The sequence below is a fragment of the Engraulis encrasicolus genome, chromosome 6 (genome assembly GCF_034702125.1).
Source record: "Engraulis encrasicolus isolate BLACKSEA-1 chromosome 6, IST_EnEncr_1.0, whole genome shotgun sequence".
In the NCBI taxonomy this organism is placed as follows: domain Eukaryota; kingdom Metazoa; phylum Chordata; class Actinopteri; order Clupeiformes; family Engraulidae; genus Engraulis; species Engraulis encrasicolus.
Window position 1 is genome coordinate 46,504,928 of NC_085862.1, and position 23,949 is coordinate 46,528,876.

General features: G+C 43.0%; 3 protein-coding genes across 6 annotated transcripts in view; 1 reads left to right on the top strand and 2 right to left on the bottom strand.

Moving 5' to 3' along the window:
- Positions 1–9,740, bottom strand: part of cc2d2a (coiled-coil and C2 domain containing 2A) — a 34,661-nt gene extending 24,921 nt beyond the window's left edge. The window contains exons 1-14 of the mRNA XM_063201783.1: positions 9,678–9,740; positions 9,133–9,263; positions 8,681–8,756; positions 8,199–8,246; positions 6,863–6,949; positions 6,183–6,417; positions 5,623–5,714; positions 5,257–5,358; positions 4,724–4,822; positions 4,158–4,406; positions 3,666–3,825; positions 2,734–2,870; positions 2,012–2,143; positions 352–561 (exon numbers count right to left, since the gene is read on the bottom strand). Of these exons, the coding sequence (XP_063057853.1) occupies positions 352–561; positions 2,012–2,143; positions 2,734–2,870; positions 3,666–3,825; positions 4,158–4,406; positions 4,724–4,822; positions 5,257–5,358; positions 5,623–5,714; positions 6,183–6,417; positions 6,863–6,949; positions 8,199–8,246; positions 8,681–8,756; positions 9,133–9,146 (1,641 nt within the window). The 5' untranslated portion in view covers positions 9,147–9,263; positions 9,678–9,740. The remainder of the gene's footprint in view (positions 1–351; positions 562–2,011; positions 2,144–2,733; positions 2,871–3,665; positions 3,826–4,157; positions 4,407–4,723; positions 4,823–5,256; positions 5,359–5,622; positions 5,715–6,182; positions 6,418–6,862; positions 6,950–8,198; positions 8,247–8,680; positions 8,757–9,132; positions 9,264–9,677) is intronic.
- A 54-nt stretch (positions 9,741–9,794) lies between these two features.
- ube2t (ubiquitin-conjugating enzyme E2T (putative)) lies at positions 9,795–12,417 on the top strand. 4 transcript variants are annotated; one of them, XM_063201792.1, is made up of 2 exons: positions 9,795–10,739; positions 11,779–12,417. In XM_063201792.1, exon 1 carries the CDS (start codon positions 10,122–10,124, stop codon positions 10,695–10,697), a length of 576 nt encoding a protein of 191 aa, XP_063057862.1. In that variant the 5' UTR covers positions 9,795–10,121; the 3' UTR covers positions 10,698–10,739; positions 11,779–12,417. The 4 variants fall into 4 exon arrangements, with proteins under 4 accessions (XP_063057862.1, XP_063057863.1, XP_063057861.1 ...); XM_063201793.1 differs by having other exon boundaries at positions 9,795–10,714; XM_063201791.1 differs by having other exon boundaries at positions 9,795–10,710.
- Positions 12,418–12,482: 65 nt separating this feature from the next.
- LOC134451370 (complement C1q tumor necrosis factor-related protein 7) lies at positions 12,483–22,230 on the bottom strand. The gene is made up of 3 exons (XM_063201794.1): positions 22,019–22,230; positions 17,206–17,450; positions 12,483–14,343 (listed from the first exon to the last, which is right to left on the bottom strand). Exons 2-3 carry the CDS (start codon positions 17,435–17,437, stop codon positions 13,715–13,717), a joined length of 861 nt encoding a protein of 286 aa, XP_063057864.1. The 5' UTR covers positions 17,438–17,450; positions 22,019–22,230; the 3' UTR covers positions 12,483–13,714.
- Positions 22,231–23,949: the final 1,719 nt, after the last annotated feature.

Consider the following 23,949-nt stretch of genomic DNA (forward strand, 5'->3'; position numbering starts at 1 on the left):
AAGTCTGTCAAAAAACAAATCTGTGATGTACCGTATCTGTGAGAAAGTGGTTGAGATACAGTATGTGTGCGAACACTTGAGAATGCGAACCTATACAGTAATCCCACAGCAAAAGAGCTAAAATCATCCCTGTACATGTTAATTCATTATGGCTCATTTTATTCTTGTGTGAGTGAACAGACAACATTCTTGTACTGGGCGTTTTTGAGTTTTTGAGTGGAGTCACTGGTGGTGTGTTACCTTATCGGTGATCAGGCGAGTGAGGTTCTTGTGTTACCTTATCGGTGAGCAGGCGAGTGAGGTTCTTGTGTTACCTTATCGGTGAGCAGGCGAGTGAGGTTCTTGTGTTACCTTATCGGTGAGCAGGCGCGTGAGGTTCTTGTGCTGCCTGGTGAGGTGCTGGTCATAGAGCTGTGCCAGGCGGGCCCCCAGCACGTGCTCCCGGCTGAAGAGGCCGTGGTGGGAGAAGATGAGGCCGGCCACGTCCACATCCAGCTGGTAGTCCCCCTGGGTATCGCCCACACCGGGCATGTAGCGCTTGGCATACTTGGACTTAACTGCCTGCGGGGGCACAGGGGCCAATGACTGAGTTAGTGAGTACATTTGTGTATAAATGAGTGAAAAAGTATGTGAGAGGGAGAGTGAATGAATGAATGAATGAATGAATGAATGAATGAATGAATGAATGAATGAATGAATGAATGTATGGGTGAGTGAGTGAATGAGTGAGTGAGTGAGGGAGTGAATAAGTGTACAATAGTGTATGTATGAGTGAGTGAATGAGTGAGTGAGTGAGAGAATGAATGAACGAACGAACGAACTAACTAACGAATGAACAAACGAACCAACGGACGAACGAACGAACGAACAAACGTGTGAGTGAGTGAGTGAAGTGAGAGAGTGAGTAAGTACATATAGTGTATAAATGAGCGAACAAATCTGTGTGTGTGAGAGTGAGTGAGTGAGTATTTGAAAGGGTTCACCCAGTTGTATGATTTGCTATCCTACATAGACTCCTATCCTACATATCCAATACTGATACAAGAATCTGAATAAAAATACATGACACATGGACACTACCTTTTCCATTCACGTCTTACAGTACTATTACACTGTCACCATCTGACAAACAACACGACACCATTTGCAGTGTGTTGTAGTAATCTCCTCTCTGTTGTTATTGTGTCTAGGGCTCATTGTGAAGTATTTTCCAGCATGACCACATATACATGGGAAAAAATTAGGGAGGTTGCGTTAGGAAGCACTAAACACAGGGTGTTCCCTCAATCCTGGGAGTCCAGCATTGTAGGGATCCCTTGAGGACAAGCGTGGAGGATGACTAATCTTACATGCGACACGCCCCATCATCTCACCCTAAATAGCCATGTGTGTGAACTCCTTGCCTCCTCTTTGGCAACAATGCGGAGTCTGTTCACGGCCATGACATCATCATACAGCTGTGGCCTGAAGCGCTCGTTCCTTGCTCCCGCCGGTGGAATATTATTGGCCGTCTGTCCACCTTAGCCTAGCAACTGTCCCGGGCCCGCGGCATCGCTCATGGCACATGCCGACAATTGAAACACTGACAATTGGCTCTGATATGTCATGACTTCTGCTAAACACATTAGGATAACCAGTGTAGGAAAATAAAGATCAACAGCAAACATAAATAATGAAGGCTGTCCAAAACGCATGACAAGAAGAACTTAGCTGGCAACAAACACAGACAAATTGCCTTACATAAAATAAATTAAAAACTAGGCAGTGATTTCATTTTGGAATGGTGATGAAGGAGGAGGTGGAAAAAACTACACTGTCTCTTGTTAACGCTTTTTAATCTCTGTGTATCTGGTTTCTACTGCAGGCCAGTCAATCGTCTTTCAACTTACAAGATCTGATTATATGAATTGCCTGTGAATTTCTAGGTGATCCAACACAAAGACAAAGACAAAGGCACGCACGCACGCACGCACGCACGCACGCACGCACGCCTGACGGCTCTATGTATTACCTTCCTGTAGACAGTCTGTAGAGCAGGGTCCAGGTCCCCCTCCATGTGGAAGAGAGGGGGCCGGGTCGAGGACTCTTTAATTGGGTCAGGAAGAACAATGATCCTCCCATCATCTCCAAACCATTTGGTACCCTTTACAAGAAAACAAGGACACAAGGATGTGAGTTTATTACATGTACACAATAGAAATGAGTATACTATCGATATACAAAGTTCTCCTGAATTAGGCTCCCCAATCTCAACCTTCTAGATGCTTGAGAAGACTCTTCTCTTCACTCCTCCCTATAACAACAAAACTAAACCTACCCATCTCCATTAACTTTGTTATGCTTGTGCACTCTGTACAAAATATTCTCCCCACACATTGTATGTTGCTGCTAATTATGTCTACTTTTAGATATAAGGTATCCTGCCTATCGCCACCCTAGATTCATAGCAAGATTGGAACAAACGCTCAAATCAGCATGGGAATTCCTAAGCTAGATAAAATGGACATAGTCAATGGACTAGCCAACGGCAGGTATGTGTAAAAAAAATAAAATTGAATGCAACTGACAAGATTGGCCATAGGCTATGTATACGCCAAATGACACATTCATAACGACAAATGAATGGCCCAGGGCAATAGCAAACCACACCTGCCCTACGAGTAATTACGTAGGTGGTCCCCAGACCATAGTTCACCGGTGATTTAGTCTGGAGATAATCCGACAAAGCATTACCTCCTCTTGTCTGAGAATGCGATTCTCCAGGATGTTCTCATTGGTGAGGGTGACGATGGGCCTCTCTCCTACGTACAGGCCTTCCTCCTCCAGGAACCGCGGCTGCATGTTGTCAGGGAGCTTGCTGGACGGAGGCACTGGAGTATGGAAAACAAATCACAATAACTGTGTGTGAGTGTGTGTATGGAATGGAAGAGTTTTCACCAATATGTAAACTTTGATGTCAGTTTGTAAATGTCAGTCCTGTGTATGTCTATGTCCTTTCATGGTATAGATAGAACTTCGGCTTTTTTCGCACACCTCAGCTGGCAGGTGCGTCGGAGATGGCACCATGGGTCACTCAGCAATAGTGTAGCCCCTTAGTGCACGCCGTACCTCCTGAGGCACGCTGTAATAGACATTGAAAGTTAACTACTATAGTACTACACTACTATGACACAGGGCCTTTAGTAATACATTACGACTTGGTCATTGCCATGCTGGTAACAGCTCATTTATAATGCCGTGTCTTAAGGGGTTAAAGAAACTCCCGCACACTGACCATTTCGCTGTTCTTTCTTTAATAAACGACGTTTCGGTACTAGACCTTCATCAGGCAATGCCTGATGATTGCCTGATGAAGCTCTAGTACCGAAACTTTGTTTATTAAAGAAAGAACAGCGAAATGGTCAGTGTGGGGGAGTTTCTTTAAACTATGGTATATATAGAGAAACGTAATTTCAATTTCCTTGTATGACCTGTGCATGTGAAGACACTGAAAATAAAAGCTGACTTGACTTGACTAAACATGAGGATAGCAGGGTGTGTGTGTGTGTGTGTGTGTGTGTGTGTGTGTGTGTGTGTGTGTGTGTGTGTGTGTGTGTGTGTGTGTGTGTGTGTGTGTGTGTGTGTGTGTGTGTGTGTGTGTGTGTGTGTGTGTGTGTGTAATGTACCTGTTCTGACGCTGGGAGTGAAGAACAGTTGTCCTTCTCTCTGGACCCGTGAGTTGTATCCGATGTACTCTGCTTTCCTCACCTCCACAAAGTCCTGCCGGGTCTGCTCAATCAGGAACAAGTCCTCTTCTCCATCTCTCACCAGGGCAGACTCTTCATCCTGAGGAATGCAATCACACACATGCAAACAAAAAAATGAATGCTGGTGCAACAGAGATGTATTACTGTACAGGTACAGTCTGCTGCTAACTATCGTTTTGATGCCGGAGCATTTTACACAAACATCTTGAATCCTTTTACAGTACATACGTAACTGACATTCATATCAGTTCATATCAGGTGTCATACGTAATCCCTGAATATCCTGGTAACATTTTCATGTTTTGATGCTCCGTTTTTGTTGTTGTTATGCATTTGGAAAATGACCAAAAACCTAAAAAGAGAAAATTATTTTTTTTTAAGAAAAGATGTACAATGAATGGGTCATTTTACCCTGTCCTCATCGTCCTCGTCATCCTCTTCTGCAAGCTCCCTCTCTCCCTCAGTCTCTTGCTCCTCAGCTTCTGCCTCATCATCCTCTTCCTCCTCTCCTCCTTCTTCATCCTCCCCTCCAGACGATGGTTCCCTCTTGCTCCTCCTCTTTTTAGGGCGTTCACTGGGCTCCTCCTCCTCCGGCTCGGGGTCAAAGTTGAAGGTAAAGAAGTTGAAGGCCTCCTCAGCAGTGGGCAGGCCAGTCCCTCTCTATAGACAACCACACAAGATACAAAGACACATACTTGTGTATACTATACTACAATTCTATCATTTGGCATACGTTGCCCATAGCAAATCGTGTCAGTTGAATCTATTCAAACAAACTGCAGTCATCGCCTTTCCACACCTCCCTGCGGGAACCTCTCTGAGGCATAGATGCCATGCTGTCTTTCAGATCGGAACGATTGTGCAAAGCGGCATGGGATTTCCCAGGCTACTGCAAGACATTGATATGGCTATCCATCTATTCAGCCCCCGGCCCCCGAAAGATGCCTAAAAATTGACATCCTATTTGTAACATTTACCTGGGTTTCAAGCCGCACTCTTCGCACAGCCTCACGAAACTTCACCTTTCCAGCTATGTCGGCTGGATCTCCATCTGGCCTGAGACCTGGCAGCTCCGTCTATAGAATCAAAAAGACGGTGGTGATCATTTTATTACACAGAAAACATTTTACATCAGATAACTTATTAGGGCATAATACAACTTAACACACATCCATTGCAGAAAATAGAAATGTATTGGCTTAAAGTCGCCCTCAGCCTTTAAGTACTTGTAAAGGCAGTTATTAAACTTGAAAATCATACTTTGTGCCCCTTTGTACCAAGTGGTTTTCACCCTTCAGGTTGGAAGTGGAATTGTATCTTATGAAGAACTCAGATGCTCCGGTCCTCCAAATTTGCTTAGTATGGTGACAACCCATGGAGGTAATCAAAGCCAATTCAGAGATGCCTTTCACAAGTTGATTGTGTATTTAAAGCTACTTGGTAACTACTTGGTAATTCCTCTCCAACACCACAGAATACATGAGACCGCTCCCCAGTCTGGCTTCCTTACCTCTCTGTCAAACCTGGTGACGGCATCTCTGTCTCGGAGCTTCTGCAGTCGACTGGCGGGCTCCACTGCTCCCTCCTGCTGTAGAAGGCTCTCTGCTTTAGACTGGCAATGACACACACACACACAGACACACACACACACACACACACACACACACACACACACAATGTCAATGGCACAGCCATTCACAAACTCAGTGTGTGGACATTAAATTTGAGCAATTAAAACAAAACTAGAACAAACTTTCAGTAGGACATAAAATATAAAAGATACAATGGAATAATGTGTCATTCAGTAACACTTCACAGATGACAACATCAAGGGAAGCGTGTGTGGCCTCCAATGTGATGAAAACATGATGCATACCCTGGCAGCTCTGAGCTTGTCTCGCATGCGTTGTCGTATTGAGCTCTCTGACATACTGGAGCTTGGTCTTGCTGTGGGGAGGGGAGGCAGATCTACGCAGAAAATTATAATAACAAATTATTAAACACACATATACAAAACATGTCAACAAAAGTTGCCGAAGCTGTCTTAATGAAAATCTTGAACATGAAAACATAACCAATGCATGGTCCCTAAACAAGCTCTTTATGTAGACAACCCTCAAATTTTGCACTGTGCATTCAATGTATGTAGCATCACAGGCGTACATTACATTCAGCATACAATGTTACAAACATTTGACTTAAAATAGAGTAGAAAAGCAAACCTGCAGAGGAAAATGAAGTAAAAAAAAATGACATGACACCATTTTTGCATTGTGTATGGGTACCAGTTACCTGACTCTTGCCCTCAGGTATGCCGTTCCACAGCAGGGAATGGAACGCCCTCACGTGTAGTTGCTGAACGCAGCAAGATGATGTAAATCAGGGTTAGGGTACCAAGCCTTTCAGGGACTTTTAACAGCCTACTGTGATACTAACCTCTAGGGGAGCGCGAGAAGGACCTGGCCCCTGCCTCGGACTCCTCTTCTGGCTCCGGCTCGGTCTCCGATCTCCCTCTCGACCGCTGGATGGAGCGCACCTCACTGATCTCCTCCACCTTCTCCTTCTCATCAACATCCTCATCATCATTATCTTCGTCATCGTCATCTCGTCTGCTTCTCCTCTGCTGCTGAACCCTGGCCGGGGGTTCCTCTACAGTCGAGCCCTGAAATAGCTGACAAGACAACGGGACGGAGGTTAGTCAGTTAAACAATCATTAACAAATGTTGTGCTTATAATGTGTCATCTCCGCCCTACCGTGGTGGTTCTAATGGTAGGGCTCTAGACTACTACCCTAGTGACCCAGGTTCCATTCCGCCCCGGGCCATTTGCTGATCCCTCCTCACCTGTCTCCCCACTCATTTCCTGTCTGTCTCTCACTACCATGTCCCAAATAAAGGCAAAAAGCCCCCAAATACATGTATATCTAATAAAAAAAACAATGTACCATCTGTCACTACACATGGAAACCTACTTTATTTAGTTGAGATGAGATCTATAAACCCGAAATGATATGGCGTGATATTGAAATGATATGGCGTGCTGTAAATTGTAGGCTACACATAAATGGTTTGGTGTGTGTGCAATTGTGCCACTCATTAACTAGCATGAATGTTTACCTTCTTTTTCCTCCTCTGTCTCTGAGCCTTCAGTGATTTCCTGAGAGTCTCTGCGGGTTCTTCCTCATCCCCACCGGCAGCAAGTACCTGGTGCAGCAAGCAAACATGATGAGGCCATACAGGGTCTAGAGAAGGCATGACAAGATATACACATTAACACACCAAAGAGCCATGACAGGAAAGGGCTTACTGGGACGAAAAAACACAGCCCATGTAGTTGCATAGGTGTCATTTTTGTTGGGGCAAATGATTTAATCCACTGAAGTGGTGTCCATAATGTACTAAACTGATACTAAACTACTACTAATGTACTAAACTACTAACTTAAATTATGTAAGTTAGTGTTATTGCTGTCAAGGCTCTTTGGTACAGAGTCCCAAAAAGTCCCAGCTATAACCTCTACTTTACCAAATTAGTTGCAAGGTGTAGGATCAGCAAAGGAGTGTTTAGGGTAAGCAAAATTAATGAAAAACATGTTTACAGAACAATGGTTATTTCACAGCATGTCATCTGAAACACACACACACACACACACACACGTATCAAAAGTGAGGAGGATAGCAGCTTTTCAGATGCTGACTGCAGAGATTCTACTGGGAAACTAACAGCTGTAAGCCTTCAGCTTGCTCTAAATCAGGCATGGGCAACTTTGATGATAAAGAGGGCCACATTCTTTCATCGCCACTATCGGAGGGCCATACGACTGCGGATCTGACTGCAACTCAGAGTCCCACTTACTGCCGATATTGTTTGGAACGAATAGGATTGTTCTCGATAGGCCTACACAGTAAAATGGATTGATTCATGTACAATTGATTGATTCAGTATTTGACAAAAAATCTATTAAAAAAGGTTAAAAAAAATATTGGGTTTTATCTACAGAATGAGGAGACGGGCCACATGTGGCCCCGGGGCCTCCAGTTGCCCATCCCTGCTCTAAATCTTCAAGAAATGCTCAAGGAAGACAGATAGCACAAAGCAGAGAGGTAGAAAGTATCAAAAGTGTCAAATACAAAAGGAGCAAGGCAATGAGGAAAGTATAGTAGGAGCCACTTATTTCTCCCATCCCATGTATACCATGCGAGATCCATGACACTCTCAAGGTGTTTCAAGCTGGACCTTGCAAGGTGCAATCCCAATGCAGTCCAAAACACATGGTGCAAAAAACACACTGGCTCCTACTGTATGTAGTATATAGTAGAGTAAGAAGGAAGGAAGCCTACTAGTACAGTACTAGAGAGATCAGCGGACACTGCAAGAGGCATAGTATAGGGAAAGCAAGGGGCACCACACAGCATACAAAAGAGGAGTCAAGCTCCGGAGAAACCTCACCAACCTCCACAGAAGAGTCCCTACTGATGTCCATAGCCGAGGAGACCAAAGCCTAGCAGGCAGAGTATAACAGTACTAAGATCCAAAGCCCCAGTGGTGAGCATGCTCTGTGTGTGGGTGTACATGTAACTCTTACTGTAGACATGCTATGCACCACCTCTGTGCAAGGGACTTGTTCAGTCATGTTAAACTCTACTGGTGTGTTTCCTTCTAGACAGGCTTAGTAGTGGCTGAATCAAGACAAGGGTTAGATGTTTTTCATTGACAACACTGAAAAGTAACTGGTCAGGCATTTGCCCCTGACGACATTGAAAGGCTAATATAGAATCAAGACAAGACTTATTGTAAGTGAGAGCGGTGACAGTGAGTGTAACGGGACTGCATCATGACAAGGATTAGGTATTTGTTATTATATACACCATAGGTTTACAGTAGGTGGAAGAAAGAGGCTGGTAACACTAAAAACCAGGGAGTGGGCCAAGTCACCTGGGTGTCATCGCGGACTCGCACGAGAGACTCTTGGAAAGCACGGCGTTTCCTCCGCAGCTTGTCCCGAATTTCACTGAAACGGACAGGGCAAATTCATGCATTACAGGAATTTGAATGCACATTGTCAATATACAGAATGTAGAATTCAAACATTAATTCTAATTAATTATTTATGATTCATATTCATACAGGGGTCATCGTAGGCTATGTCACAGTTTATAGTTAAATAGGCTATTGGGCTATGCAGTGAGTAGTGACCCTAGTGTACGTGAGTTTGTAATAAATCATTTGTTGCACTTTCATTACACAGTACCCACTAATGCATTATGCACCTTGCGCAAACCACACTAACAGAGATAACGTACTAAATTATCATTTTTTAATCAAATATAGTTCTATCAATACCTCCAAAATAGTGGAGGGTAGGCCCAGTAATAATTATGTCTTACCGGGTATCAGCCATGGTGGTAATCTTCTTCAGATTACAGGACAATTGTCATCTTGGCCAGTGCACTTCAGGCATATGGCTTCTTCTCACAATCCTCTTGCAAGGCAAAACACAGTGAAAGAGGATCTAAGGCTGTGTAGAGAAACATTGTAACATAGCGCGTGTTGAAGCGGCACAACTGGCAACATTGAACAATAGAGAAGTAACATACACCAGTTATAACATCGAAGCAACTTGACTGACAGCCAGGGGCACAAAAGCAAAGGCAAAACAGCAAATCATGGTATTATGTTAACCCGATATCTCAATAGGGCTTGCTGTAACGCCACTTTCAAAACACTGAGGGCTTTTTAGCAACTGGCTAGTCCGCTACTTCTCACAACAGGACACTTCGACAAGGCCAAGGAATTGATGGACATAACGCCAATAAAAAGCATGCATTTTGCTTTCAGTAACGTTTGTCACATAATCCAAAAGTAAAACAGTTGTGTTAAATTGGCTTCTTACCGCTGCCTGGTAACGGATGAAAACTACACTGCAACCAACCTTGTATTCAGTTTAGTGGGAGGCAATGGTGGGAGCACAGACCTGTATTGGGTGGGAGGCGACAGACGACCACAATGGTTCTGATAAATCGTCTTACCATTGAAGAAGGTAGGTGTCAGTCAATGACGTAGACGGGGAGCTTGGCGGAGAGGTCGCGCGCACACTGAGCGCGGGGAGATTCGAAACTGGTAGGCTAATGACCCGTGGTCAGAGGTTTTGTGAAGTGAAAACTTAAATTGTGTTCAGAGTTCAGACTTATGTTATTGGTACCTATCTTCTTAATCGGAAACTTGGGCTAAAAGACCTGTGTTCAGCGCTGCATGCCGTTTTGAGAGTCGAGTTGACTAGCTCTAGTTTGCGTGCCTTGCTAGTTTCACATCCAAGACGAAGACCACATAGCCTAGCCAGCGTATTTTGTGCAACTCCTTTACTTTGAAGCTGAACATGCAGAGGACTACTCGCCTGAAACGTGAACTACAAATGCTCTCGACCGAGCCACCATCGGGAATATCTTGTTGGCAGTCGGATGACCGAATTGATGATCTTCAAGCTCTGATTGTTGGAGGTGCCAACACGCCATACGAAGGAGGTGTGTTCAGTCTGGAGATCAAAATACCTGAAAGGTATCCTTTTGAACCACCCAAAATGCGCTTCCTGACTCCAATCTATCACCCTAACATTGACAACGCAGGACGCATTTGCCTGGACGCACTCAAACTACCACCCAAGGGAGCCTGGAGACCGTCTCTGAACATCTCTACAGTTCTCACCTCCATTCAGCTGCTCATGGCTGAGCCCAACCCAGATGACCCCCTCATGGCTGACATCTCGTCTGAATTCAAGTACAACAAGCAGGTCTATCTGGAGAAAGCCAAAAGCTGGACTGAGAAACACGCCGTCCAGAAAAATGATGGTCAAGTGAAATCTGCAGAAAAGGCTGCTGACCCAAAGGACTTGTCTCGCAAGAGGGAACCCCTCAAAGAACAGCAGTCACTACAGGCCAAGAGGCCCTGCCTTTAGGTGTGTACTCACGGTGGGTAAGCATTTGTACATGTTTAACTTGTGAGTTACACACACACACACACACACACACACACACACACACACACACACACACACACACACACACACACACACACACACACACACACACACACACACACATCAGCTGGCAGGTGGGTAGGAGATCTAATCAGACAATTGTAAAAAAAAAGAATCCTGCATTCCATTTAGCTGTTTTCTTGAACGAGCAGCGTTTCAGTTTTAGAGCTTGAAGGTCTCTAGAACTAGTAGCTCTATGAAATGGTGAAATGGTGCTATTGTATTGCTCACGCTACCCTTGACTTGTCAGTACCCGGTGATGCTGCATTTTCTTGCACAGTCCTTTCCAAGAGCTATTCTAATGGGGGCAGCCTTTGTTTACATTTTAAAAAGTCTTAAAGGCCTACTCCAAATATTTTCCCAAAAGGTATCACCGTGTGCTAGTTGTCTGTTGATTTTGGATGTTTTTGGGAATAAATAAAATTGTTTTTTTTTTAAATGTAAACAAACACCTGCCCCCATTACAATTACCAGGATCTCGGAAAAGACTGGAAAAAAAAATCTCAGGTACTGACAAGTCCATGGTAGTGTGAGCATTACAACTGCATGTTGAAATTGGCTGGCGTTATCCTTTAAGGGGTTAAACAAACATTAGCACATTTTGTACTTAATGCGCCATCTGACACAGACTGAAATAGATGTATGACGTTCATCATGACATGTCTAACTGTTATAGTAAAACTTAGCTATACCATCGAAACATACATGGCAGGTAAAAGATCAAACTTTGTTTGAAAGATAGTAAAAAAAAGTTTTACTATATCAGTTAGACATAACTTTATGCATCTATTAAACAGACACACTGAAATAGACTTTAGTTGAGATAGTTGAGTAAATTTAGTTGAGATAGCATCTATAAACCTCTTAACTTTTGAATTATGATATGACGTGTTGTAAATGTAGGCTATACATAAATGGATTGCTGTGTGTGCAATTGTGCCACTCATTAACTACCATGAACACATACCATCTTCTTCCTCCTCTGTCTCTGGGCCTTTAGTGATTTCCTGAGAGTCTCTGCGGGTTCTTCCTCATCCCCTCCGGCAGCAAGTACCTGGTGCAGCAAGCAAACATGAGGAGGCTATACAGGGCCTAGCTGAGCAAAGTCATGACAAGATACACACACACACACACACACACACACACACACACACACACACACACACACACACACACACACACACACACACACACACACACCAAAGTCCCTTGACAGGAAGAGGGCTTACTGGACTTAACTTGTGATTTACTCACACACATCAGTTTTCAGGTGTGTAGGAGATTTTCTTGAACGAGCAGCGTTCCAGTTTTAGACCTTGAAGGTCTGGTACTGAGACATTGTGTTTTGGAGAGAGCGGTGGAATGGTCTGTGTGCAGGATTTTCTTTCAAGTGGGCTGATTTGTATATGTTTGTAATATATTCTTATTTCTTGCATTAGTTTTAAAAATAGTGCTGCTCAGATCCTACAACTCCTTATACTAATCTGCTGCTCATTTTTGTGCTCTGAAAGTTTGTCAGTTAGTTGTGTAAATTGTTTCTGCACACATGTATGGTGTACTTTTTTCTATGTAACTGAAAAGTGTTTGTATATCTTCTTGTTCTGACTTCATCTGAATAAATTTCATTGGTGCACACTGAGCATGTGTTAAAAAAAAGAACCCATTCAGTTCAATAGGTGATTATTGTTGTGAAAATGCAATTAATCACAATCAAATTATTTCATAAGACATGTGATTTTACTCATGGAAATTACGTAATGACTTCAAAACGCATAATAATTCATTAGCTTATTTATATAGAGACAAGAACACCAATGGCTTTTCTCTGTGGAAATAGGCTATGTAGCTACTTCTTGCCAGAAAGCTGAACATATTGGCAGACTCTCATTTTCCCACAAAGAGAAGGCCAAACACCCACCCAGAGTTGACGGCAATAAAATCCAGGTCTTTTTTCCCTCCCTGCCTCTTTTTACACAGAGAGAGAGAGAGAGAGCTAAGCACCCACACATCATGGCCCTGACAGAGGATTCCCTTGAAGTTTGGTTCATGCATAGTGCACACACGCGCACACACAATAATCAATGCATTGTGCAGAGTTAATTATCCATGATGCCCTCCCTCTCCTTTGCATGTGCATGCATGTTATCATTTAATCATAATCATAAACTGTGAATGTCCCATTCTCAGTCTGTTCCACAGGATTTCATACTGCTCCATTAATCCTTAGCACTCACCCACATCCTGCATGGCAGTGTCCTGTGAGCTCGCTGTGACCTACCAAATAGGGATTGAGAAACAGATGCGAGAGTATTTGGAAATGCTCCTTTGGTTTTGCTGGTGTGGCAACAGTGAGATAAGTAGCTGAGGGTTTGTTGTCGTGTTTGATTGCAAATGGGCTAAAAGTCCAACTGCTCCAATGGGACAATGAAATAATACAAGGCCTCGGCCTACTACAAAAACAATTATGCGTAATGAAAGATTCAAGAGAAAACTTTTGAGAGGTACAGTAAATATACTTTTATTACAAAATGAGTCTTCACCCGAACTGTAGTGCACTACAAATGTACTGTTAATGTACTGTATATGTACACATCTATAATACTCATAATAATCAACAACATACAAAACACAAAATAAATCATCTTCATATATACAGTATAAAGATTTCATTCTGTCTTTTTTTCATAATATGGTTTATCAAATGAATAAATAATTCTTTACATGAAGCTTGGATGTACAGAGGGTAGATGATTCAAATTATTTGGTTGACGCAGAAAGTACTGTGTCGGCCTGTGGTGCAGCAAATTATTGTCAGTGCAGTCTTTGGAGATTTTGCAAAGGTGAGCACATGGTAATGCATCAGATTACTATGAACAGTTTCCCCATGAGCTGCATTTCGGTTCTATGAGTGGTGAGATCTACACTACGCCACAACACTACGCATAATCCTCCGACAGAGTGTCCAAGTAGTTCGTGTCGGCGTAGAGCAGGAACCCGGAGAACAGGCTGTCGGCCCAGCCGGGATCGGAGAATAGCCCGTTCTGGTCCTTGTAGAAGATCTCCAGCCACACCTCATCCTCCGGGTTGAGGTACATGACGGTGGAGCCAGACGCCACGTCATGGTTCCCCGTGTTGGCATCAAAGGTTTTGATGCGGTACTCACCGTTCTGCACCAGGCCGATGGCCAAGTGCTTGTCGGCCAGCGTGATGTCATAGGAGAAGTAATAGACACCCGGGTAGGCGCAGATAAACTTGCCCGTCTGCGGGTTGTAATGGTCGCCCTCGTTGAAGAGCACCTTGTTGAACTTGATGGGTGTCTTCTCGGCCGGGAAGCTACTGGTGATGCCAACGGAGAAGGCCGACTTGGGCACCAGGCTGCCGCACTTGCAGATGCCAGGGCTGCCCGGCGGGCCCCTCCGGCCCTTGTCCCCCTTCTCGCCCAGGGGGCCGTGGGGGCCCAGGGGCCCCGGCTCGCCGCCGTCCCCGCCTTGGCCTCTCTTTCCCTGTGGACCTCGCTCGCCTCGCTCCCCTAGTCTACCCGTTGGGCCGACTTTTCCCTTTACCCCTGCCGGAACACAAAAAACAACAGATGAGAACATCAACCCCCATCACAATACAAGGTTGACTGGGTAGAGGGACAACTTATACTTTTTTCAGTTTCAGTTTCAGGTACTGAACTTTGAAATGATGTGGCAGTAGGTATGTGTCAATATGACAGTTGGGTTGGGTGTATATAATGTCCAGAGAAAAAATATGTTTACAGTATATGGAAAAAAGTGTTCCATCATCCCTCATTCAAAAGTTCATCACAACATTCACATACCATTATCGGGACATGAAGTAATAGTATTGTTTCCATCAACTGCATGTTCTTGCATGTATGGAGAATGGGAGGTATGAATAGAATGCGTGTGTGTGTGTGTGTGTGTGTTTGAGGGATATGTGGGTATGTGATGATTTATTTCCATAGTCAGTTTGATGTGTTGTGGCAGCGCACACAAATTAATGACCTCACATAAAGGCTTACATACGGTGCCAGTCAAAAGTTCCAGATGGGATTCCAAACATTACATCTTCCGCTTGTACGAATGCATTTGTCTGAATAGGGCTGGGCCTGGCGATGTTTATACAAAGCAGAACTGTGTTTGAACTTTCAGTTCAGCAAAAAGCCTGGTTGTCATACTGTATCTGGCTATGGAAATGCCTTGGCACTGGCGTTACGAAAGTAGAGATTTCTGCCCTGTCCAGGCAGGGATTAGGGTCAGGATTGGAACAAATTGAAGTGGATATAATACAGTAAGGGAAGATGGTTTAAAAGCAGACATGCTACCTGCCCAGAATTGGCCACAATGTGGAGACTCATATGGCCTTAAATAACCCCATTACCATTTTTACACTAAATCTTCATTCTATTACCTGAGGTTGTTTGAAAGTAAAGGTGCTGGATTCCAGAGGTTATGGATTCTACTTGAAAGTAAAACTAGGGATGTATTCAAAATGGCAAGTGGATCAAATGAAAACATTGAGAAAGGTGCTCCCTAAAACTGATATTTGTAAGAAATAAAACTCACTTACCTACTTACATGTAAACAAGAGGCCAAAACCGATGCATTTACAAAAATATCCATATAGTATTTATGAACAAGGTCTTGAATAGATTCTTTGTAGCCTCTTACTGCAGATGGGGTCACCGCTGGGCCTACTCCCTATTTACTGGAAATACTCAACTACATCATAACAACATTGCTATGGCATAAAAAAAAAATCAAAAAAAGGCAGGACGCCAAGGCACTCTTCTTAGATAAAACCGCTTTATTATAAAGGCTAGTTCATGTTTGAACTTAAATAATCTAAAATACTGCACTGACATGTTTCGGCCGCTACAGGGCCTTCATCAGGGCACAAGGTGAATCAAGCAGTGTATCACACAAGAGTCTCAAACACACTAATCAAACACAGCTGATTGACTCAAGGTGACGTAGGCGGAGTCTGCTCCTGCAGAGCTGCAAGGTACATACAAACAACCACAACAATAGAAAGCTGCCAGTGGCAGTCTTAAAAATGTTAAATACATAGAGAGTATCCCATTACTGAAAAGAAAAAACATTACAAAGCTCTATGGTTCAAAGAAAAGATATCATGTCTATATTGTCATTAAGACCAGGGAAACGCATGGCATTGAGCCTATGTATCCAGCGACCCTCTTTCTGATTCAACATCTTCTGTCTGTCTCCTCTCCTAGGAGAGAGGGGGACATGATCAATACCTAATGCAGAAAAAGTTGCAAGTTTATCATTATGTATGTCCTTAAAATGTTTTATCCATGGCATCGAAAGTCATAAGATTTTTAACTTTAGCATAATCTATGCTCAGCAAGTCTATCCTGAAAGTCGGCGTTTGTCCTTCCTCCCACATAGAAAGCAACACACTGCGAGCATTTCAAATGTAAAAAATTCTCAGTTTTGCAATTAAATTAAATGTTTTGTTGTGTAGGTTTGTTGTGTGAGCACACTAGTAAATATTCACTCACCTTAAAATGTCACAACATACTCAAGTTTTGCAACTTAATTAAATGTTTTTTTGTGGTTTCGTGTGATCAGGGTGACTTAATTGTACTGCTTGGACACTAAAGGTTTTGGAACGTCTCGCCGGGAGGTGACTGTGTACTAACTTATCACCCAGTGTAGGAGCTCTTTTGAAAGAGAACACTGGGGGATCTTGAAACACATCACTTAACAGATCATCACATTCGAAAAGGTGCCAATTCCTTTTAATTATCCTTCGTATTCCTTCAGCCTGAGTACTGTAACATGTGGAGTATACTCTCTCTTTATTTGTAACCATAGGCTTTCTTTTAAGTAGAGACTGACGCTCTAAGGAAGTTGCTCTACTAAGAGACAAATCCAATGTTTTTTGGGGATAGCCCCTTTCCTTGAAACGGCCGTACATTTCTTTGCTTTTAACACTGAACTCCTGATCATTATTGCAAATTCTTCGTAGTCTCTGGAATTGGCCAAAAGGAATATTTTTAACCAGAGTAGGAGAATGAAAACTTTTGATTGCTGCTTGATTCACCTTGTGCCCTGATGAAGGCCCTGTAGCGGCCGAAACATGTTGGCAGTGGCAGTATTTTTAATTATTTAAGTTCAAACATGAACTAGCCTTTATAATAAAGCGGTTTTATCTAAGAAGAGTGCCTTGGCGTCCTGCCTTTTTTTGATATTTTCTACGTCTTGGCCAAAGAGCACCTTCTAACCACCACCAGTTTTACCACTTGAACGCCGCAGCCCTCCAGCCCTCTACTTTTTCATTGCTATGGCATTATTGAGAGCCTTAAGTAACCAATAGAATTTTGGTAACAGTAAGGTTACAACAAAGGCTCTGTGCTAAGGGGTTAAACAATAACTTAGGTCCATGGATGTCATACCTACTTCCCCCTTCTGTCCCTTCTCTCCCCTCCTGCCGTCCCTGCCGTCTCTGCCCGGGATCCCGGTGATGCCGGACTCCCCTGGTGCTCCCACTGGGCCTGGTTTACCTGGCGAACCAGGTGAGCCAGGGACGCTGCAGATGTAGCGGGGTGTGGACACTCTTGGCCTGGTCTCCAGCAGCTGGCCAGCCGTGCACTGGCACAGGCACACCAAGCTCACCAGCAGCCACATACTGTCGTCAGGCCTGCAACATGAAGCGGCATGAATGTTGTATTAGGCCTTCTGTGTATCCATGAAGTCTACGCATCCTAGTACCAGAGAGAGTACAGGGAGAATCTTATTATCTCTGCTAGTAGGTGTAGACAAGACACCGCATTGGCCCATTGAAATCACAAAAATGTGGCCCTGCCGTGGCCATCCGGTGGGGCACTCGCCTGCCATGCGGCTGACCCGGGTTCAATTCCCGGCCCGGGCCATTTGCCGACCCCTCCCTGTCTCTCTCCCCATTAGCTTCCTGTCCACCTCTCGTACTGTCCTGTCCATAATAAAGTTTAAAAGACAAAAATAATTAAAGATTTTTTTTTTTAAAAGAAATGACCAAAAATGTAATATTACTGACAAGGCACTATGGAGCCTCATTAGTGCACACCATTTAGTCTATGTTTGTACAAAAATGTAATATGACATCATACCATTACTGCAAAATTACAGAGATTCTTTAGTAAGACATTTGCTATGCTGGTGACATGACAAGATGATAATAGTTTTATGGTGTCAGGTTGATATGAGAGCTAGAGGCAGCGTGACTGGCTGCTTAGCCTGACAAATATGTCAAATACAAAAAAGTGTAATGAAATATCTTATTAAAAAGCATGGCACATTGAAAGTATTTCGTTAAGCAAGGTAATTATATTAGCATAATTCTAAAGCATTTCACCAACTCCCTCTATGAAGACATTGAGAGTGATTCAAAGTTTCAAATTGCATGTTTTTCTCCCTCTCTTTCTCTTCTCACTGACATTTTTCATTCACTTCGTTCAAAAATAGAGGAAAAACATTTCTTATCTTGTGCGGAGGAGGAAGAGACATTACACAAGTGTGAAATGAAGACCCAGAGCATTTCAGGACATTCTGGCATTACAGTCCATTGTGAAACAATTTTGTAGGTATTCACTATAAAAATGCGTTGCCCTACCTTAAAGGGACAGTTTGGTCAATTTCAACATGCAGTTGTATTGCTCACGCTACCCTTGACTTGTCAGTACCTGGTGATGCCACATTTTTCGGCTCAGCCCTTTCCGAGATATGAGCAATTCTAATGGGGGCAGCGTTTGTTTACATTTTTAAAAAATGAAACATAGGCCAACTCTTAATATTTTCCCAAAAGGTACTGCTGTTTGCTAGTTGTCTGCTGATGTTTTATAACCTTTTGGATGTTTTTGGGAATAAATAAAAATGTTTTTTTTGAAATGTAAACAAAGAGCTGCCCCTATTACAATGACCAGGATCTCGGAAACGGCTGAAGAAGAAGAAAAAAAAATCTCAGGCACTGACAAGTCCAGGGTAGTGTGAGCATTACAACTGCATGTTGAAATTGACCAAACTGTCCCTTTAACTAATCACTAACTTATGAGGTAACTAATAACAACTAATCGGGTCCAATCTCACAACAGCTTTGGATGTTATTTTATCCCTTCTCTTCCCTACAAGGTTGAGGAAGACAAGAGAAATCTTACGTTGGACTTTTGACCTTTGAGTAGAAAGGATTTCCCCCCAGTTCTTCAAGAATTTTACTCGGTGAACAAATCAGTGTAGATGCGCAAGTAATGTCAAAGGTATCTGCACTGCATTCTTGGTATGTAGCCTATGTACAAGTAGGCTAAGTTATGCCATGTAATGTATATCATGTAATTTGTTGCCAATACATTTGTTCGTTCCACAATTCAAAAATCAAATTGCACATTTGTTGCATTCATTTCAAACTCTGAGTGCAACGCGACAATGAACTGATTTTAAACTAAAACTGAAATTGCAATGAGATTCCAGTGAAAAGTGTGGCTGGGGTAAAGTGTGGTTTTGCTAAACTTTTGAAAGTATGTGACCGTAGTCCTCAAAGCAAATAAAATGTGTAAGCCAGTTAGTGAATCAGGCTGAGAAGACCAACACTCATAAAAGACCATATGCTTGGAGATCATCAACATTACATCTCTCTCAGTCTACTTCTTGCCAAAGAAACTCCCAGCAGGGACAGATGGAGAAGCTCCCTCAGCCATGAGGGAGATGTTTTCAGAACATTCTGACATTGCAGCAAAGACCCAGTGTGAAAAAATTACACTGGTGTTGCTTTTTTCCTTTTTCCCAGTAATATTTACCATGGCCAAGAAGACTTTCAAGTATTCCTTTGACATTGGATTTTACAGTTGCACTCAGGAAGTGTGATCCAATGTCCATATGTGGCACCTTGAATAACTTTAACTGCATTACCAACTAAAAATAATCGAGTCCACTATATGACATCATGAACTCACAACAGCTTTGGTTATTGCATTGTACCTTCCCTGTCCTGGTAAGTTTAAAATTGAGAGATCTTATTCATGGGACTTTTAATAGGCCATCAGGCTGCGAAGACCAACACTCATAAAAGACCATGTGCTTCAGAGAGGAGACACGATGCTGGGGAATCATCTGCATTACGTCTCTCCCACTCCACTCCTTGCCAAAGAATCTCTCAGCAGGGACAGATGGAGAAGCTGAATCATCCAGGAGGGGGGAGATGTTTTGCACAACACATGCAAAGCTCATGAAACTAGTATTGACACTGTAAAAATTACAAGGTTCATCAAAGAACCCTCAGTTGCCATTCTGATGAACTTCTGGAATCCTTCTAAAAACGTTTAGGTTCTTCAGAGAACCAGATGAGTGTTCTTTGAGGAATTCCTTCAAGTAAAACAAAGTCTCCCACAATGGCCCCGCTCTCACTAAAACTTTAATATCAACAACCCTCCCCATCCTTTGATCCTGTGTGTGTGTCACAGATGGTAGGCCTACCATGCATACTGGATGTTTGCATAAGAAAACATGTTGACGACACACATTGCGCCTACATATTTGTCAAATTTTGTCTCTTGCTTGCAACCACAACAGTCCTCTCGCCACCTCACATCACTCCCATAATCCTGTGCCCAGGGGCGCTGACAGCTTTGGCCGGGCCCAGGACAAAATCATCTGAAAGGGCCCCTCCAGCCCCATAGATACAATGTAATGAGGACCCAATTCTGGTCCCCCTCTCTCCCTGGGCCCCAGGACAACTGTCCCCTTTGTCTCCCCCCTGTGGGCACCCCTGCCTCCGCCCACCTCCCCTCTCTCAGGCTGCACTGCGTGAGTACAGCCCTGACCGGCCCGGAGAGAGCCATCAGTGAGCTACACTACACTACACTACACTACACTTTGTGTTCTGCCGTCTCCTGCCTGTGCTAATACATTCCTCAGTGATGAACTCACCGGCAAATAATTGTGTCAGAGAGAAACTTGGGTCATTAGATCTGCCTTTACAGATCCTCAGGGGAGTGGGCCCGAACATGGAAACATATGGGCATCTGTTAACACACAGACATTACACAGCAGCATGCATGCACAAACATGACCAAGCACAGGGACACGCACGCACGCACGCACGCACACACGCACGCACACACGCACGCACGCACGCACGCACACACGCACGCACACACGCACACACGCACACACACATCATGAACTTGACACATAGTTTAAAAAAGGAAAAAAGAACAGCACAGAAACACAATAACACATATTGAGCAACACTATCCACACACACACACACACACACACACACACACACACACACACACACACACACACACACACACACACACACACACACACACACACACACACACACACACACACACACACACACACACACACACCCATAAACACAAGGTGTATCTGCATGAGTACAATAAAAGACTGTGTCTAGGAATGCAATCAGCCCTCCAAGAAACAGATGTTCAGAGTCCACAACATTAACACCATCTGTCTTGTTACAGTAAGGGCCACCTGTGATGATGCATGACTGTGAAAGCAGCACATGGTCTTTGTCAAATGTATCAATTTGATGATATTATGAAACTTATAATTCAAGATGCCTATGTAATGTTGAGGTAACATTTTGAGATGCCTTCTGCTGATACAGTACACATTGCATTACATTACATATAGTAACTGTGTTCCAAAGTAATTTACAAAAACAGAATATCAACAAGTAAACAAGACGAGAAGGTGACAGAGTAAACAAAGACATACCAAATTTAGGGAAACCTGGTTGTCACATCAGACATATGATCAGTCTTGGTCTTTAAAAATCCTTGTGGATCGATATCCGACTTAGACACACTTGAGTGTAGTGTGTAAGGACATGCAACCAGTCACACAATAAGTAGGCTAGAATAGAAACGGAGCTTGAAGTGTCAGGATTTTATGCAATCCTGTTTACATAGCGTTCCCATGACTACACAGAGATGTTTTGACAAGTACAGCAAATAGGATGTTACAGATGTTATCTGAGTAGAGGTTTTTGGACTGACACTGGTGGATAGCCCGTATACTGCAGCTGAGTACGTGTATGTGCATACTTAGACTAAAATGCAACACAGACAACTACTGTATGTCCTAAAAAAAGACAACATAGAGAACCCATTAATAAACATTGGAAATAAATGTTAGATTGGCTTGCATCTTCACACCACCAAGCACATTAAATTTACAGTAAGCAAACGTAGTTAACTTTACCTTGTGACAGGTTTGTTGTCCAAAGCTGGTGAGAGTGATGGTGATGATGGTGTCTTGAATAACGCAATGTCTGTTTTCAACGTCCTGGCATGTGATTTCCATGGCCATAAAATAGACAGTTCCCTTTGCAAATCCAGCTCAGTCCATGAATGTGTCTCTCCCGCCTGTGTGCTCTTCACATCTGCGATTAAGCATACTGTGTGTGTGTGTGTGTGTGTGTGTGTGTGTGTGTGTGTGTGTGTGTGTGTGTGTGTGTGTGTGTGTGTGTGTGTGTGTGTGTGTGTGTGTGTGTGTGTGTGTGTGTGTGTGTGTGTGTGTGTGTGTGTGTGTATTTGTGAAGTTAGAGCTGAGAGCCCTTTAGGCATGCATGTGTGTGAGGCTGTCTGTGCCGTTTTCTTAAGTCATTGGTGCTGGAGTCTCCAACAGTAACACCCACAGCTCTCTCCTTTCTCGAACACAAAAGTGAACTCCCATGCACTCGCTCTCACTCTCAACCTTACACACACTCTCAGCAGGGCTTGACACTGGCACCTGCCAACCGGCCAAATGCTGGTAAAACTTGGCTGTGGCTGGTAACAATTTCAGTGTCACTAGCCAATTTGGCAGGTAACTTATTCTATGGTAAGACATATCAGAATAGCGTATATTCTGCACTTTGCGCCTTGTGTTTCAATTGTTTGTATAAGTTCAAGAAAAAATGTAGTTTCTCAGTTTCTATTTGTTTTATTTCCATGTAGAAAGCTTTGCACTCATGCACTTTAAGCACCTCATCTTCTGAGGTTAGATGTACAGCGTCACAATAAAAAAGATCAAATTTGTGGCTAGTAGAATAGCTGGATGGCTAGTGACTCTGGAAATCCACTAGCCACAGTGGTCGGAAAGCGTTAAATGTCAAGCCCTGACTCTCAGACACAGAAACATAGACATAGAAACATCGACTCCCACCCTCTCTACCTCCTTCTCTCCCTCCCTTCTCCATGAGGCATGTGTCCATGTACTGTAAATGGCACAAGGTAACATGAATGACAAATGGATGTAATGCAACACAATAAATTCTGCAGTGTTCATTTAACACTTAGAGAGTTGATTTGACATCGTTTGGACTTAATTGAACTTTTTAAGTGTTGAATTAACACCGCAACATTTACTGTGCATGTTTAATCACATGTGGTTTCTGTACTGTATTTCACATCTTGCATGAACCTCATACGTGACTTGTTGAATGAAGAATGTGAACATCATAAATTGATTGAGCATTCAATGGCTGTTTTTTTCAGCGATAATAGGTGGTTAGCGGTAATTGGGTGTTCCACTCCACACCTTTACTTGAGTTTTATCCAGAAAATTGATGGTTGCGATGTATTGCTTCACATCTGATTCTCGATGCTCAGGAGGCATTACCTACAGGTGGGCTTACCAACAACATTGCAGCAGTGCAGCATATTGTCTTTGTCAAACCACATTTACACTTATGCAGGAAAACAATTAATGATTCTGTTGACTTTGCCATTCTCATTTGGTGCGATTTATGTTTCCAAGACAACTGTGGATGAGTTCAGATGAGATGGTGTGTTATTTCTGGTCCTTTCCCAAAGGTAAGTGTTTATTTCTTGAATTTGTAAGGCCATTTTTGCAGTGAACCAATATGTCCTTATTGCTGATGTCTAAATGTGAAAACAATTTTGTTCAAAAGTTGGTATAAGTGAGGTGTGCTTTAATGTTCTGTTTGCAATATATATTGTATAATACAGTAAAAAACACACTTTTATTGCACCAAAGATATCTACAAGTGTAAAAAGCAAGAACGATTACATGTATCTTTCAGGATACCTTGAAAAACATGTCATATGAAAAGACTTACAATACATAGAAATTCCCAGGATGCTTCTGTAAACCAAAAAAAGACAATTTATTTTGGACTTAAAAGAAAA

Excerpts from the sequence above, each read along its gene's own strand:
- ube2t (XM_063201792.1), top strand. The coding sequence starts at position 10,122 with ATGCAGAGGACTACTCGCCTGAAACGTGAACTACAAATGCTCTCGACC.
- LOC134451370 (XM_063201794.1), bottom strand. The coding sequence starts at position 17,437 with ATGTGGCTGCTGGTGAGCTTGGTGTGCCTGTGCCAGTGCACGGCTGGC. Across the intron at positions 14,344-17,205 it reads GGGACAGAAGGGGGAAGTAG|GGGTAAAGGGAAAAGTCGGC; the intron begins GTATGACATCCA and ends GTGTTCCGGCAG.